Raw genomic sequence first — 12867 nt, forward strand, 5'->3', positions numbered from 1 at the left:
AATGCAAATATTAGCACATTCCTGCAAGTTGCGGGGAGAACTATGTATCAGATAATATGTCAAAAGTGACAGTGCCAAGGACATGTGGACTCTCTTTAAAAGACACACACACACATAGACTACAGACTGATAAAAGACTTACTTTTTAACCATCTCTCCCTCTCAAGGACACACTGAGCACAAAGAGCTCTTTTATTCCAGGCCAAACAGTCTAATGGAGACACTGTCATGGTCCCATTTCATCAATATGCTCCTGTTGCTGGGGGAACATATGCGTCATTGATATGTAATCACATAATACTTCTGGACATGAACATGACAGAACCAGGAAAAACCCTGAAATGGCAAAGCTAGCTAATTAAGACGATGGTGTTGAATATCCAAAAGTGACACGTTGGCTTACAGGATTTGTTTTTATGCCAGAGGCAAAAACAGCCAGATAGTTTTTAATCTCTGCGTTGAGGTTGAAGTAAAGGGATTAAGAAGTAGCGCTTAAAAAAGAAAATAAGGAAGAAAAACTTTTAGCTGACTAAGTCTGGATGTTTTGCTAAGCTAAGATTTGAAAGAAGAGGAAGCAGGCCAGTTGCTTGGAAATGCGGATATGTGTTAGTCGACATGGTTAGGCGAGACAATAGTGTAAATAAAGGATGGATGTGCTAGCGGCATTTTGGGTGTAGACAAAATGCCAAACTCATAGGACTTGTTTTTTTAAGCAGGACGTGACCATATATAGGATGAACCTGGGGAGTTAGCTTACACTAGCCTAACTAGCTAGAAGAGTGCATTGTGGTTCAGTGTGTTGTAAAACAGGATGATAAGTTGGCTAGCGACAAACAGACAAAATGTATTGGTCACAGAAACCAAACAATGTGACTTTGAGTGCACTGGGTGTTGTTAGTTTCAGGGTGTTGATCTTCAAAAATGGCTGATCACACCAAGAAGCAAACTCACCCACAACAGGCCCATGGGAATACTCTTCACCATAAAGAAGACTTACAGTCATCGTATCATCTGCATATTGGGAATCCAGATGTGGCCGGATTGAATTAAAAGATGAAGAAAAGTCAGTAAATAGGAGCAGAGCATGGGCTTTGGCCCTTTCCAGACGACGATACAGGAAATTTATTCAACCACGGCTTCATCTTCAACGCCCCTACAAGGCCTGTATGCAAATTGCAGTGGATCATTATGCTCCATCTCCTGCAGAATCTCCTTTCTGTTGAGCTTTTCAAAAGACTTCATCACTAGAGATGTTAAAGTCCAGTCCCTGAACTTTTATTAGTCTTATTAAATGTAAATAATTTTCCACCCATGTTTACTTAAGATGGAAAGTTGGCATTTTAAAACTAATTGAGGCCTAATATTAAATTAAAAAAAACAAAACAAAAAATGACGCTGTAATGAGCCCATGATACAGTGTTACAGTAAGAAAAGGACTTCACATTGAAAAGCTGACTGGAGCCCTCAGCCTCTCGGCCTGGGGCTCGGTCACTCTGGCACAGCTGGCTGCCGGCGGAGCTCACGGGCACGTCACTGCAACCCCCCCTGGCTTCTGCTTCGCGGCTGCTGAGTGACCTCTCATCTGGGGCTCTCCTTAACTCTTTCTGGGATAGTGGCGCAGCTGCCCCTCCGTTGGTCTTCCTTGGTCTCTTGTGTTCTGAGGGCCTCTGGATGTTTGGAGTTTTGATCTCCTCCATACCTGCTTCATGCCCTGGAGGACGGGGCTGTGGCCCCCCCACACCCTCTAGCAGATCCTTTTCGGCTCCTATCTCAAAGCACACTGTGCGCCTTCGATCTTATGTGCTGCACAATAATGTTTAATATTTAGTATTTACTGTTATATTCCCATAGATCATCGTGATTTTGTTTATTATGTTGCTCTTTTTTTTCTCTTCTGCTTCTTCTCTCTTTTTTCTTTCTCAACAGGTGATCCAGGTGATCGATATATGTATTTTTTGTCTGCTTATTTTGTTGGTTTTTGTTTTTTGCCTTTTATCCCCGTCCCTCTTCCCCGCTGTTTTTCTTTCCCTCTTTCTTTCTCCCCTTTCTTTTCCCCAGTCAAATCTGTCCCCGTATTTAGCAAGTAAAAATGAAATAAAATAAACAATAAAAAAAAGGTGAGTCAAATAGACCAATACGGCAAGGCTGGGATGGTCCATTTGGTAAAGTAAATCCGTTGGGCATCTTTCTTCGCCTTTAGACAATAATTCTGATGGCAAAAGAGCCAAACGGGACAAGCAAAAAAAAGAAAAGAAAAAAAGCTGACTGGTAACTTGGTTACAAGTTACAATTAAAATATTATTACTTAAAAAAAACTATTTTAATGGTATACAGCTTTTAAATGAACCTTTATCTTGTCAGTTGTCAGTTATGCACCGCTTCATAGGAAAAATTGGAAAAAAGATGAATAACAGTACAAACTCTTGTCTAGTCATCCAGCTCAAGGCTATTTAGCTTAATGGTTAATGCTGCTTCTTACTGGGGTTTGTGAGATTGTTCGGTTTCCCCTCTGCAGAGAGCTCGATTAAGATAGTTTGCAGGCTGGTTCAGGCCTACATGTGATCTTTAGACTGCTGCTTTATTCAGCAGTTCCACACTCTCCTTTTGCCTTATGTTTGACACCCCTGATGTAATGCTGTGTTCCAGATACCTCGGAATTCAGATGTTGGAGAACGTTCAGGAAAAGGCACGGGAAAACAAGATTTGTTTTGATTCTTAGCAAGATAGAGGCATTCAAGTGTCGCTAGCAATACAACATAATACTTATTTTATTGAGCTTAAAAATACCGCTACAGTATATTCATGGATAGAGCCTCAGTGTCAGTCACTGCTCTGCGTATGGATTATTTAGTGAGTCACGGATACAGAACAGTGCCATTTGAGAAAAGTTTTACCGTTTTACTCCTGTTTACGTTCAGTACCGCTATCTTGAGTTGCTATCTTGGGATTGCTAGGGCTGCTCTGACGTGTCAGGTTGGAAATCCTAGTTGAGGGGACATTCCAGATTGAAATTCCTAATTGGAACTTGGAAGTTAAGAGTTCAACTTATTCAGGAATGCACTACAAACGTCAGGGTTAGTCAAGTCAGCTTTGTTTTGTGTTATGTTGCTTAATGACAAATTTGCCCCATTTTCATTATCAGACTTCCTCCATCCTCACATATCCAAGTTCCTCCTAACAAACCCTTTAGAAAGAAACATCTGAAAAAGCAAGACGGGGACGTGTGGGTGAAAAGAGTGGACACGGAGGGAGAAAGATGGAGACAGAAGAATTGTGTTTTTACAACAACAGGACAGCAACCTCAGGCTAAAGTGTGCCTTTTTGTGTCCTGCCTCCAAACCCCGTAAAACCCCAAAGATTTTAACACTCTGCGATGTCAAGTGTTTCGTCAGTTGTTGACCGTTAGCTTGCCCTTGGCTCTGACATCTCAAGAGAAAAGTTGTATTGAATGTGGTTGAATGCACTTTAAAGGTACTCTAGAGCTTTCTTAGAAGTGGTTGTTTACAGCCAGTAATTTTGTGTAGAGAGATGGTATCAGACCTCAGGAAGTCAGTTGGCTAACGCCTTGGTGTTTACACTGAAATGTCCATCTTGGGCCTCTGTGACCCATTTCTGTGATTATAGCTTTCTGAGTCCAAAAAAAATGAAAACAATAAATTTACACAGATTAAAATTGATTCTAAGTTAGCTACATAAGGTAATAATGATGTTAAAGAAATTATTTCTGCGCTTCTTTAAGGTGTTAGAGATCAAATCAGAGAGAAGAGAGTGGAGTGAATATCATCTCCAAACTCACCATATTTTAATCAGGTATAAATCATATTTACACAGCTGCCAGTGTCTCTGGATTCATGCTTCCTAATTTAACTTAGTCAAATTTTGAATAAGATGAAAGATTTTATTTCTCAAGTTCTCTGAATGTTTTTCTCAACGTCCCTTTTTTTCCTGTCAAGCATGATTTCTTACATTTTTATCGTTGTTTAGTCCATCGTGAATCAGTCTAGATAGTTACACGCGTATTAGGATAGTCTTCGATGCCGGACATGTGATTTGTAGAAATCATTTGAGAATTTCTCTAATTTTAGATCAAACAGCATGTTGATTGATGACTCTGTCTCTCTCCGAGGCATGTGAGTGGATGCTTATGATGAATCTTACGTAACTATTTGGATGACAGGAAATAGATGCAACTTTCCACATTTTCCCTCCTATTTTGGGACTAATGTTCTGTTTTTACTTTGAGCTCTGCGGTTTTATGGTTCACAGAGGAGCTGCAGCACTGGCGGAGTCGTATACAGGACAAGGCAAAATCGTTCTTTGTGTTGGATGAAAATAACGATGCATGCCTCGTCGTTCTAGCCCAGTCCACAATCCACAGGAAATAGCTGACAGCAGGAATGCTCCCTCTCTCTTCTCATCTGTCTCTATAGGAATCAGCTCCACTACTGGTTGGCTGGCTTCTTCATACAACAGCTTCCTGTAAACAAGTCATGCTGCCAAGCACCCTCCTATCCTCCAACTCTGATCTCTAGGGATCTCCATTTGACCTCCTCATGCACCAGAACAATTGCTTTGAGCCTTTTTGAAAGGTTCATTGCTGCACTTTCAGGGGCACTGGCCCTCAGTTTGAAGGGAGGCTTTAACTAACTGCTTTGACAAACTTGAGTAAATGTTTTAGGAAGAACGACTTAACAGTTTCAGTGCTACATCAGCGTTTCATAGTGTTATAAAGAGAGGGTTGTTTAGGATGAAAACAATTACACGCTCAATAGTATTTTCATTGCTATGTTCTTTTCACTTATTTTAGACGTGAAAGGTGGTAAATATGTTTGTGTGATACCAGACATACTGCTTGAGTATGAGCCATTGATTACAATTAGGCAAAGCATGAAGAGCATATGGAAAGATTAGGATGTGGGTTAAAATAGCAGACCCTGAATGTCTGTTGTGTACTGTGGGTAATCCATAGCCCGTAAGACTCTTGCAGAGACCTTGGTTGGAATCTGCCCGGGCCTATCTGCCGTGTGGCTTCCTCTGCTCTGTCTCACAGCTTTCCTGTCCTAGCATAATAATAACTAAAGAGCCCCACTCCTTCCCCAAAAATAGACCTATAGTATTATGTGTACAATATGGTGAGTAAGCAATTAGCACTTTATTTGCTAAGAGGGTTTGCCTACCCATCTATCCACCCTGACCTCCACCCTATGCACAACAGATGGGTTTCAAATATGAGTTTAAGCGTTATGAGAGTCTTTAAATATTAACTTTGTTTTAAAAAAATCTGTATTCTTTTCAATTCTAGAAATAAGTAAGCTAAATTAGTTTTCTGGACTTTGTTTGAACTCAACCTTTAATGTTAGTATCAGCAGAGTAGCACATGTGAATATATGTATTTATATATGATTCATAATGTTTATAAAGAGCTTGCTAAATAGAAGTTTAGCTTTTTCTTTGGCAGCACTGTATACCCGTATGCTTTGATTCCGAAAGGAAATTTTTCTAGGTGTAAAAACCCCACAGCTGTGCCGGGAGCTCCGGGGCTTCTCCAGCACAATACTGTCTACATACTCTGTCAGTTATGCCACTTACGTTCAGTTTATTGAAAGTCATCTGCAGTGTTTACACTGGAGATTCAAGATGGCAGATGGGGTGAAATGGAAAACTCTGTAGGATTTCTTTATTAGCCCGAACTGTGAAAAGTTGTCAGATGCAATAGTAGTAAAGCTACCATTGATGGGGGATAATAGTAACAGCTGCTGTTTCAAAACCTTGCATTGACACATTGATACTACAGTTATATAGACCCATAACCACAACAGATGAAAGAACTGCTATGTTGTATCTGTTTATTCATTTGTTTTTGGCTGCACATGTACATGAGAGGTGCTGTATCAGTAGAGTTAGTGTTGCCTTCTGTTAGCTTTGTGTTTTGTTATGTGGCTCCTTAGTGTAGTGGTTAATATGCTCACTTAGCAAAAGATCTCTGGCTTGAGACCGGCAGGGGACACAAGTCCCTGGGAGGGTTGCAGCAGGACCAGTATGAAAATTTGCAGAGTCATCTGACGTGGCGACTCCTTGGGAATAAGAGAGCAACTAAAATAAGCTTTTTAGCTCTATGATTCTATATCCTGAAAATATTCACGACAAATACAAACAATATAAATGGTTTAATATTCCGTATAAAACCCATGTTTAAATGTTTGATATCCCTGTGTTGTAGGTGAGCGGGTGGTTTGCAGACGAACATGACTGCCAACAAGAGTTCAAAGGCTGCACCTCGTGCTGCAGGAGGTAAAGCTCCTCGGGACGTCCCTGACAGGTCAGTGACATGTTGGACAGGGTGGGCTTGGGTATGTGCATTTCAGGGAGCATTAAGTGGTTTCAAAGTGACCAAATGACTCGACTTGAAAGACAAACAAATCCACTGCTCGAATTTATCCATATTTTCCTATTTTTTTCACTCATGTAAAAAAAAACAACTAATGATTGTCAGTCATGATAAGGCTTCCAAAGCTTTTGCAAGTATGATCCTGTTTCCTGGACAAGTGCCCCATTCAGCCCTGAACTGAATACTGAGCTGAAACGTGTGTCAGCATGTCGAGAAGTGACAGTGACATACTGCGGGAAAACTCATTTACAAATGCTTTGTAAAATATAATTCTTTATGATCCTGTCAAATTTGTCAAAAGCCCCTCTGAGTCACATTTCCTGTCACATCAAATAAAATGTGTCGTATTTCATATGTTGATAAATTGAAATATATAGAATTCAAATATTTTCAGTATTGCAGCAAATAAATGGCTGCACATGCATACTTTTAACAAACCTAATAAATAATAAATCAGCTTTATTATCTCCTGATTTGTTGCATTCTTCTTTTTCTTCATGTGCTGAAGAGACTGTAGAAATAATATTTTATAAATGCCTTTAAGCAGTGTGACAAAAAAACCACCACACGTGGTCTTTAAGTAAATGTACAAAAAGAGATTAAAAAAAACAAACAACTGGCATGTTTTCATGTCAATTCATGAATTTATATGATACTGTGGTCTAAATTTAAACATTAGAAAAAGAAATACATTTTTAAGGTATCCTGAAAATTGGACATATTTGAAGAACGACCCTTTTGTCTTTGTTGAAGCTGTTACACGACTCTGCCATAGCTGATTTTAAACAGCATTTTTTTTTTAAATCCATGGTTTCTATTATTCTTATATAGTTAATGATTCCCAGGGATGTTGCTGATTTCTATTCCTTTTCTCATTTTTCATTCTGATGAAGCAAGACACACAGAAGAGAGCATTTCTTACATAGAATTATAATGTAACCTAATGGAGCTGGTTTCTGTAGCTGCTCATTTCAATCAGGCCTAATGCAAATGGAAAACCACATAAAGCATAATTTGTGGTACTGCATCGAATCCCCGGTGCAGTGTGTGACATTCCTTGTGTTTATACTTATGTGCTGATGTGGCTGCATCCTTAATTCATGAGTGAAACTGAGTAAGTCTTGAACAACAGAGAGGAGAACATTTGCAGACTTTTGAGTGCGAGCACAAATTAAAATGAGAGAAATATCGTATGTCTGTACTGTTAAGCTAAATACATTCACAACAGAGGGATTCTTCTTGTGCTAATCTAATATACTGAATGTTTATTACTATCAAACAAATCCAGCACAGTTGAGGTGGTGTTGCTGGGATTTCTATGAGGGTACAAGTCTCAGTGGGTACTTAGGATTTAAATCAGTGTCATAAATCTAGTATAACAAATTTTAGGTATTACTGTGTACACACTGTTCTCCATAGTAAACATTCGCAACTAGTCATTGTAAGTAAAACACTGATCGCAGTAGCACAAAGCTTTCTCATCATCCCCCTTGCACCCCATTTGTCCATTTAACCTGCGTCTCTTAATAAAAGTATTTGTTATTATTGGCAGCTGGTAGTCCTCAGGGACTCGTCTTACACAAGACTCTTTAAGATCATATTTAAAGCTCGTGAGATGCAGCCAGATGTTTTAACAGATGGAGAAGATTTATGTGCTATTCAATGGATTCTCACTGACGTATGAAATTAACCAAGGATAAATTTCTAGGACAAATTATGCTTGTGCTTAACTGTGAAGCCCCAGGAGGGGAGCATTTTAATATGCAACAGCACATGGGCAAAGTCTCGATTAAAATGAGTTGAAACTGGAAACTTGTCCAAATACAGGATCTTCGTCTGATGTTGTACTCTGAATGGACATGGACCTGCAAGACTACAGTGAAGACTACTACACTGTTTTCATTGGTACACATTTGCCATATTTAGGTGTTACGCACTGATAATTGACAGAGAGCTGGTAAAGTCGGCACATGCGGAGCTATAAGTTTAGGGAACAGGCTGAATTCTCCATCCTGGTCAGTAACGGGAAGTGGCTTGTGGTTGGAATGCCCTGGAAGCCTGAGTAAGAGCCAGAGGCCAGGTTGTGACTGGCATTCAGCTCTTTGTAGAGTACTGTATGTGTGGCCAGTCCATCTGAAGCTGACTAAACTGGGCTTATTTTTACAACTCTTAAAGCACCCAAAGCCTTGAATAGGCAAAAATCTGATAGAAAAGGTGAAGCTCAGCACAACGTTTTGACTATCTAATTTAGAGGTCTTCAAAGTCAGACTACAGGTCAGTTGGTTTTCTAATATTATTCTTATACTCGTATTATTTTATGTTTACAACTGAAATAATATGAAGCTGTCAAGTGGCGTGTGAAGACAGGAAGTTTTCACAGGATTCTGTGCAGACCTGTGAAAGCTAAGTACACCCTCACTGTTTTGATAGGAAAGAAGAGAGTAAATAACAACCAGGTGCTGATAATCAAATGCACTTGAAAAACTGATCATCAGCAAGTGTGAACACCGTTATAAAAGCAGATGTTTCTCCAGCCTCCTGGTCTGGAGCCTTGGGGTGTGTGTTTACACAATACCACAATCTCTGGAACATTGTGCTTTGATCAGAAAAGACCAAAGTAGAGATGTTTAGCTATAACACACAGCTCCATGTTTGGTGAAAATCCAAACAAAGCACGGTGGGGGATTGGTGATGATTTTGGCGCATTCTGCAGCGACAGGACCTGGGCACCTTGCAGTCACTGAGTCATCCATGAACTCCTGTGCATACCAAAGTATTCTAGAGTTAAACGTGAAGCCATCTGTTGGACAGCTAAAGCTTGGCCCAAATTAAGTCATGCAACTGCGCAAGGATCCCAAACACAGCAGCAAATTGACAATAGAATGGCTGAAAAAGAATAAAATCAAGGGTTACAATGACCTCAGCCTGAATGAAATGCTGTGGGACGAGAGCTGTGCATACGATGCACACATGATTAATAGTGGGTCAACAAGCACCTCCTGGGACTTTCTCCACTAGGGTTTAAATACCTGGGACATCTTTTCGTGTTAGAACTGAAAAAGCCTCTTGGATGAGGGGTGAAAATCAGTTCAGACATGTCAGAGTGAAGACACAGCAGTTTGTGCACAATTATGCTGCGTTCTCTCTTTAAGATGTTCTGAAAGCCCAGCATGAAGCCAGCGTGAGTGTTTTCTCCCAGATCATCTTGTTTTTGCTTGTTTACTGTCACATTGTGGAATCATTGTTAGGCATGGAAACACAGCACTTCCAATCTTTCCCAAAGTAAAACCCCAGGGAGAAAATGAATAGTGTCATGATTAACTCAATAAACTGCACTGCTAGTGGTATTAGGATTGCATTGTTGAGTGTTTGGTCTGGTTGCTACTAAAACATTCCAGTTGATACTTAGCTTCAGAGATGCTGTTCCCTCACTAGGTTCCTGTGGCAGACGTAGTCCTTGGCAGAATTTATGATCGGAGTTTTGCCAGGAAAGCAGTAGGAATTTAATTTCCCAGACAAATTCTTTTCAACAGCTCCCCACTGAAACACTGCAACACATGCTGACTGCTGATTAACATCAGTGCTTTAAAAGGATTGTATTCATGAAACCATGGGGTCTATTTGGCTTTTTTTTTTGGTTTGGGAAATAGGTGCAGACATAATAGGTGCACAAATGTGCAAGCATACATGGGAATACAATATATATGACAAAAACAGAGGTTTTATATTTCCAACAATCTTGAAAGTCAGTGTTTGGTATGATAACCTTTATTCTTCAACATAGGCAAGGTTTCTTGTAATTTCTTTCAGTTGTCCTCAGGAATAGTTCTCCAGGCTTCTTGAAGGACATTCAAAGCTCATCTTTGTATTTTGCTGCCGTTTTTCTGTTCTCTGTCAAGATGACTCCACATTGCTTCATTAATGTAGAGGTCCGGGCTCTGGGGAGGCCAATTTATCCAGATATTCTTATACTACACCGGCAGTGGGTTTGGGTTCATTGTCATGCTGAAAAATGGATCCTTTGCCAGACAGATGCTTCCATTTGGTGGCTCAAAATCTGATGGTACTTTTTTGCATTCATTACTATTCAGTCAATTTTGAGAAGATCCCCAACCTGTAAGACTTGTTGCCTCTTGTTTTCAGTCCAGTTCTTGTGTATGGCATACCCCAGCCTTTTCTGGCTGTTTACCTTCATTAAGAATTCTTTAATTGACGGCCATCCCTCTACTGAGACCATTTCTGGTGAGGCTTTGCTGAACAGTAGATGAATCAACTGAAGGGCCAGATGTATCGCTCAGGTCCTGTGTTAGGCCTTTGATGGATTTTTTCCTTATTTCTTCAGCACATGACTTTGAGATACTGTTCATCTGTTGTTGTTTTTTTAGGACTGCTGCTTCTTTTGTCCTCCAGTTGCCAAGTTTCCTCAATTTTTTTAGGAAAATACACAGCATGCTGAGAAATGCAAGTTTGTGGCTAAAAGCTCTCTGGGAATCCCCTTGTTGGTGTATAAATACTATTTTATATTTGTCAAACTGTAATTGTTGGTATTTTTTGTTGACTCAACTAAAGAAATGGGAACAAATGATGTGTTTTTGTGACAGGCTGCTTGTAACAATGTGCCTAAAGACACAATATAAAATTGGTTGTTTACTAAGTTTTCTCTTAGGTGTAGTCATAACATTCTTGAGTTAGGTGCGTTCTTTATGCTTGAATGATTCACAGGTCAGTGTTAAGTAGCTTAACAAAATAAAAGCATTTTTCTGAAAGTTGTTAGGTACAAGGACTGGAAAAAAGTAACCAATGTCCACAGGAAAAATTAAAAAGACCTCAAGAAAGCCTGGAGAGCTATCACTCAAGACCACTTTAAAAGTTCCCAGAATGTCCGGATCATTGGAAACAAAATATGAGGCAATGAGGGGTGGCTCGAGGCTTTTGGACAGTGCCCCCCCAAAAATAAAACTGCACCATGTCATGTTATAGCCCCGTTATATTCATCCTTTAATAAAAATCTAAAAATGTGATCCCCTCAGTGTTGTAGCAGTTGTCCCCGCACTGTAGAAAATGGAATAATAAGAATAAAAAGGACAGTTTTTTTTCAAAGAAAGTTGAAATTCTTTTTAAACATTGCAGCCATTGCAGATTACACTAGCCATAAACCTCACTTTGTTTTTGCATTACTACTGCAGTTTTTTCGGAAACCACCTAATATAGGTAGTTTCCCTTAGGTAGTATCATCGCTGGCATAGCATACATACATTTTCACTGCCATGCAGATGACACCAGCCTTTATCTATCCATGAAGCCAGATAATACACACCAATTGCAGGAACTGCAGGAATGTCTTAAAGACATAAAGACCTGGATGACCTCTAATTTTCTGCTTCTAAATTCAGATAAAACTGAGGTTTCTGTACTCAGCCCTAAAAATCTTGGAAATGCAATTTTTACCAGATCTTACTCTGGATGGCATTACCTCGGCCTCCTGTAACACTGTGAGGAACCTTGGAGTCATTTTTGACCAGCACATGTCCTTCAATGCATATATTAAACAAATATGTAGGACTGCTTTCTTTTTTTTGCGCAGTATCTCTAAAATTTGAAATGTCCTGTCTCAGACTGACGCTGAAAATGTATTTATTACTTCTAGGCTGGACTACTGTAATTCATTATTATCAGGGTGTCCTAAAAACTCCCTTCATTGGCTTCCTGTTGAATCCAGAAGTGAACTCAAAATCCTGCTCCTCACATACAAGGTCTTAAATATTCAGGCCCCATCTTATCTCAATGACCTTGTAGTACCATATCACCCTATTAGAGCACTTCGCTCTCGCTCTGCAGGCCTACTTTGTTGTTCCTAGAGTATTTAAAAGTAGAATGGGAGGCAGAGCCTTCAGTTTTCAGGCCCCTCTTCTGTGGAACCAGCTTTAAGTTTGGATTCGGGAGACAGACACTATCTCTACTTTTAAGATTAGGCTTCAAACTTTCATTTTTGCTAAAGCATATAGTTAGGGCTGGACCAGGTGACCCTGAATCCTCCCTTAGTTATGCTGCAATAGGTGTAGGCTGCTGGGGGATTCCCATGATGCATTAAGTATTTCTTCTTCATTCACCATTCCCACCCAGTACGTGTTAATATAGACCTCTCTGCATTGAATCACATTTGTTATTAATCTGTGGCTCTCTCCCACAGCAGGTCTTTTATCCTGTCTTCCTTCTCTCACCCCAACCGGTCGCGGCAGATGGCCGCCCCTCCCTGATACTGGTTCTGCTGGAGGTTTCTTCCTGTTTAAAGGGAGTTTTTCCTTCCCACTGTTGCCAATGTGCTTGCACATAGGGGGTTTTCTCTGTATGTATTATCGTAGGATCTACAGGGTCTGTTGTTGTGATTTGGCGCTGTAAACAAAATGGAATTGAATTGAATTAAATTAAATTGAATAGGGGCTGCTTATCCTCATATATTAAAACATGAGAATTACTGT

General features: G+C 39.9%; 1 protein-coding gene across 2 annotated transcripts in view; it reads left to right on the top strand.

Annotated features, from left to right (window-relative positions):
• dennd2b (DENN domain containing 2B) overlaps nucleotides 1-12867 on the top strand; it is a 55860-nt gene that overhangs the window by 10320 nt on the left and 32673 nt on the right. For both annotated transcript variants that reach the window (XM_082540785.1, XM_082540784.1), the window contains exon 2: nucleotides 6221-6319. In XM_082540785.1, coding sequence (XP_082396911.1) covers nucleotides 6246-6319 — 74 coding nt within the window. In that variant the 5' untranslated portion in view covers nucleotides 6221-6245. The remainder of the gene's footprint in view (nucleotides 1-6220; nucleotides 6320-12867) is intronic.

This window comes from Aulonocara stuartgranti (genome assembly GCF_965226115.1).
Source record: "Aulonocara stuartgranti genome assembly, chromosome: 1".
Classification (NCBI taxonomy): domain Eukaryota; kingdom Metazoa; phylum Chordata; class Actinopteri; order Cichliformes; family Cichlidae; genus Aulonocara; species Aulonocara stuartgranti.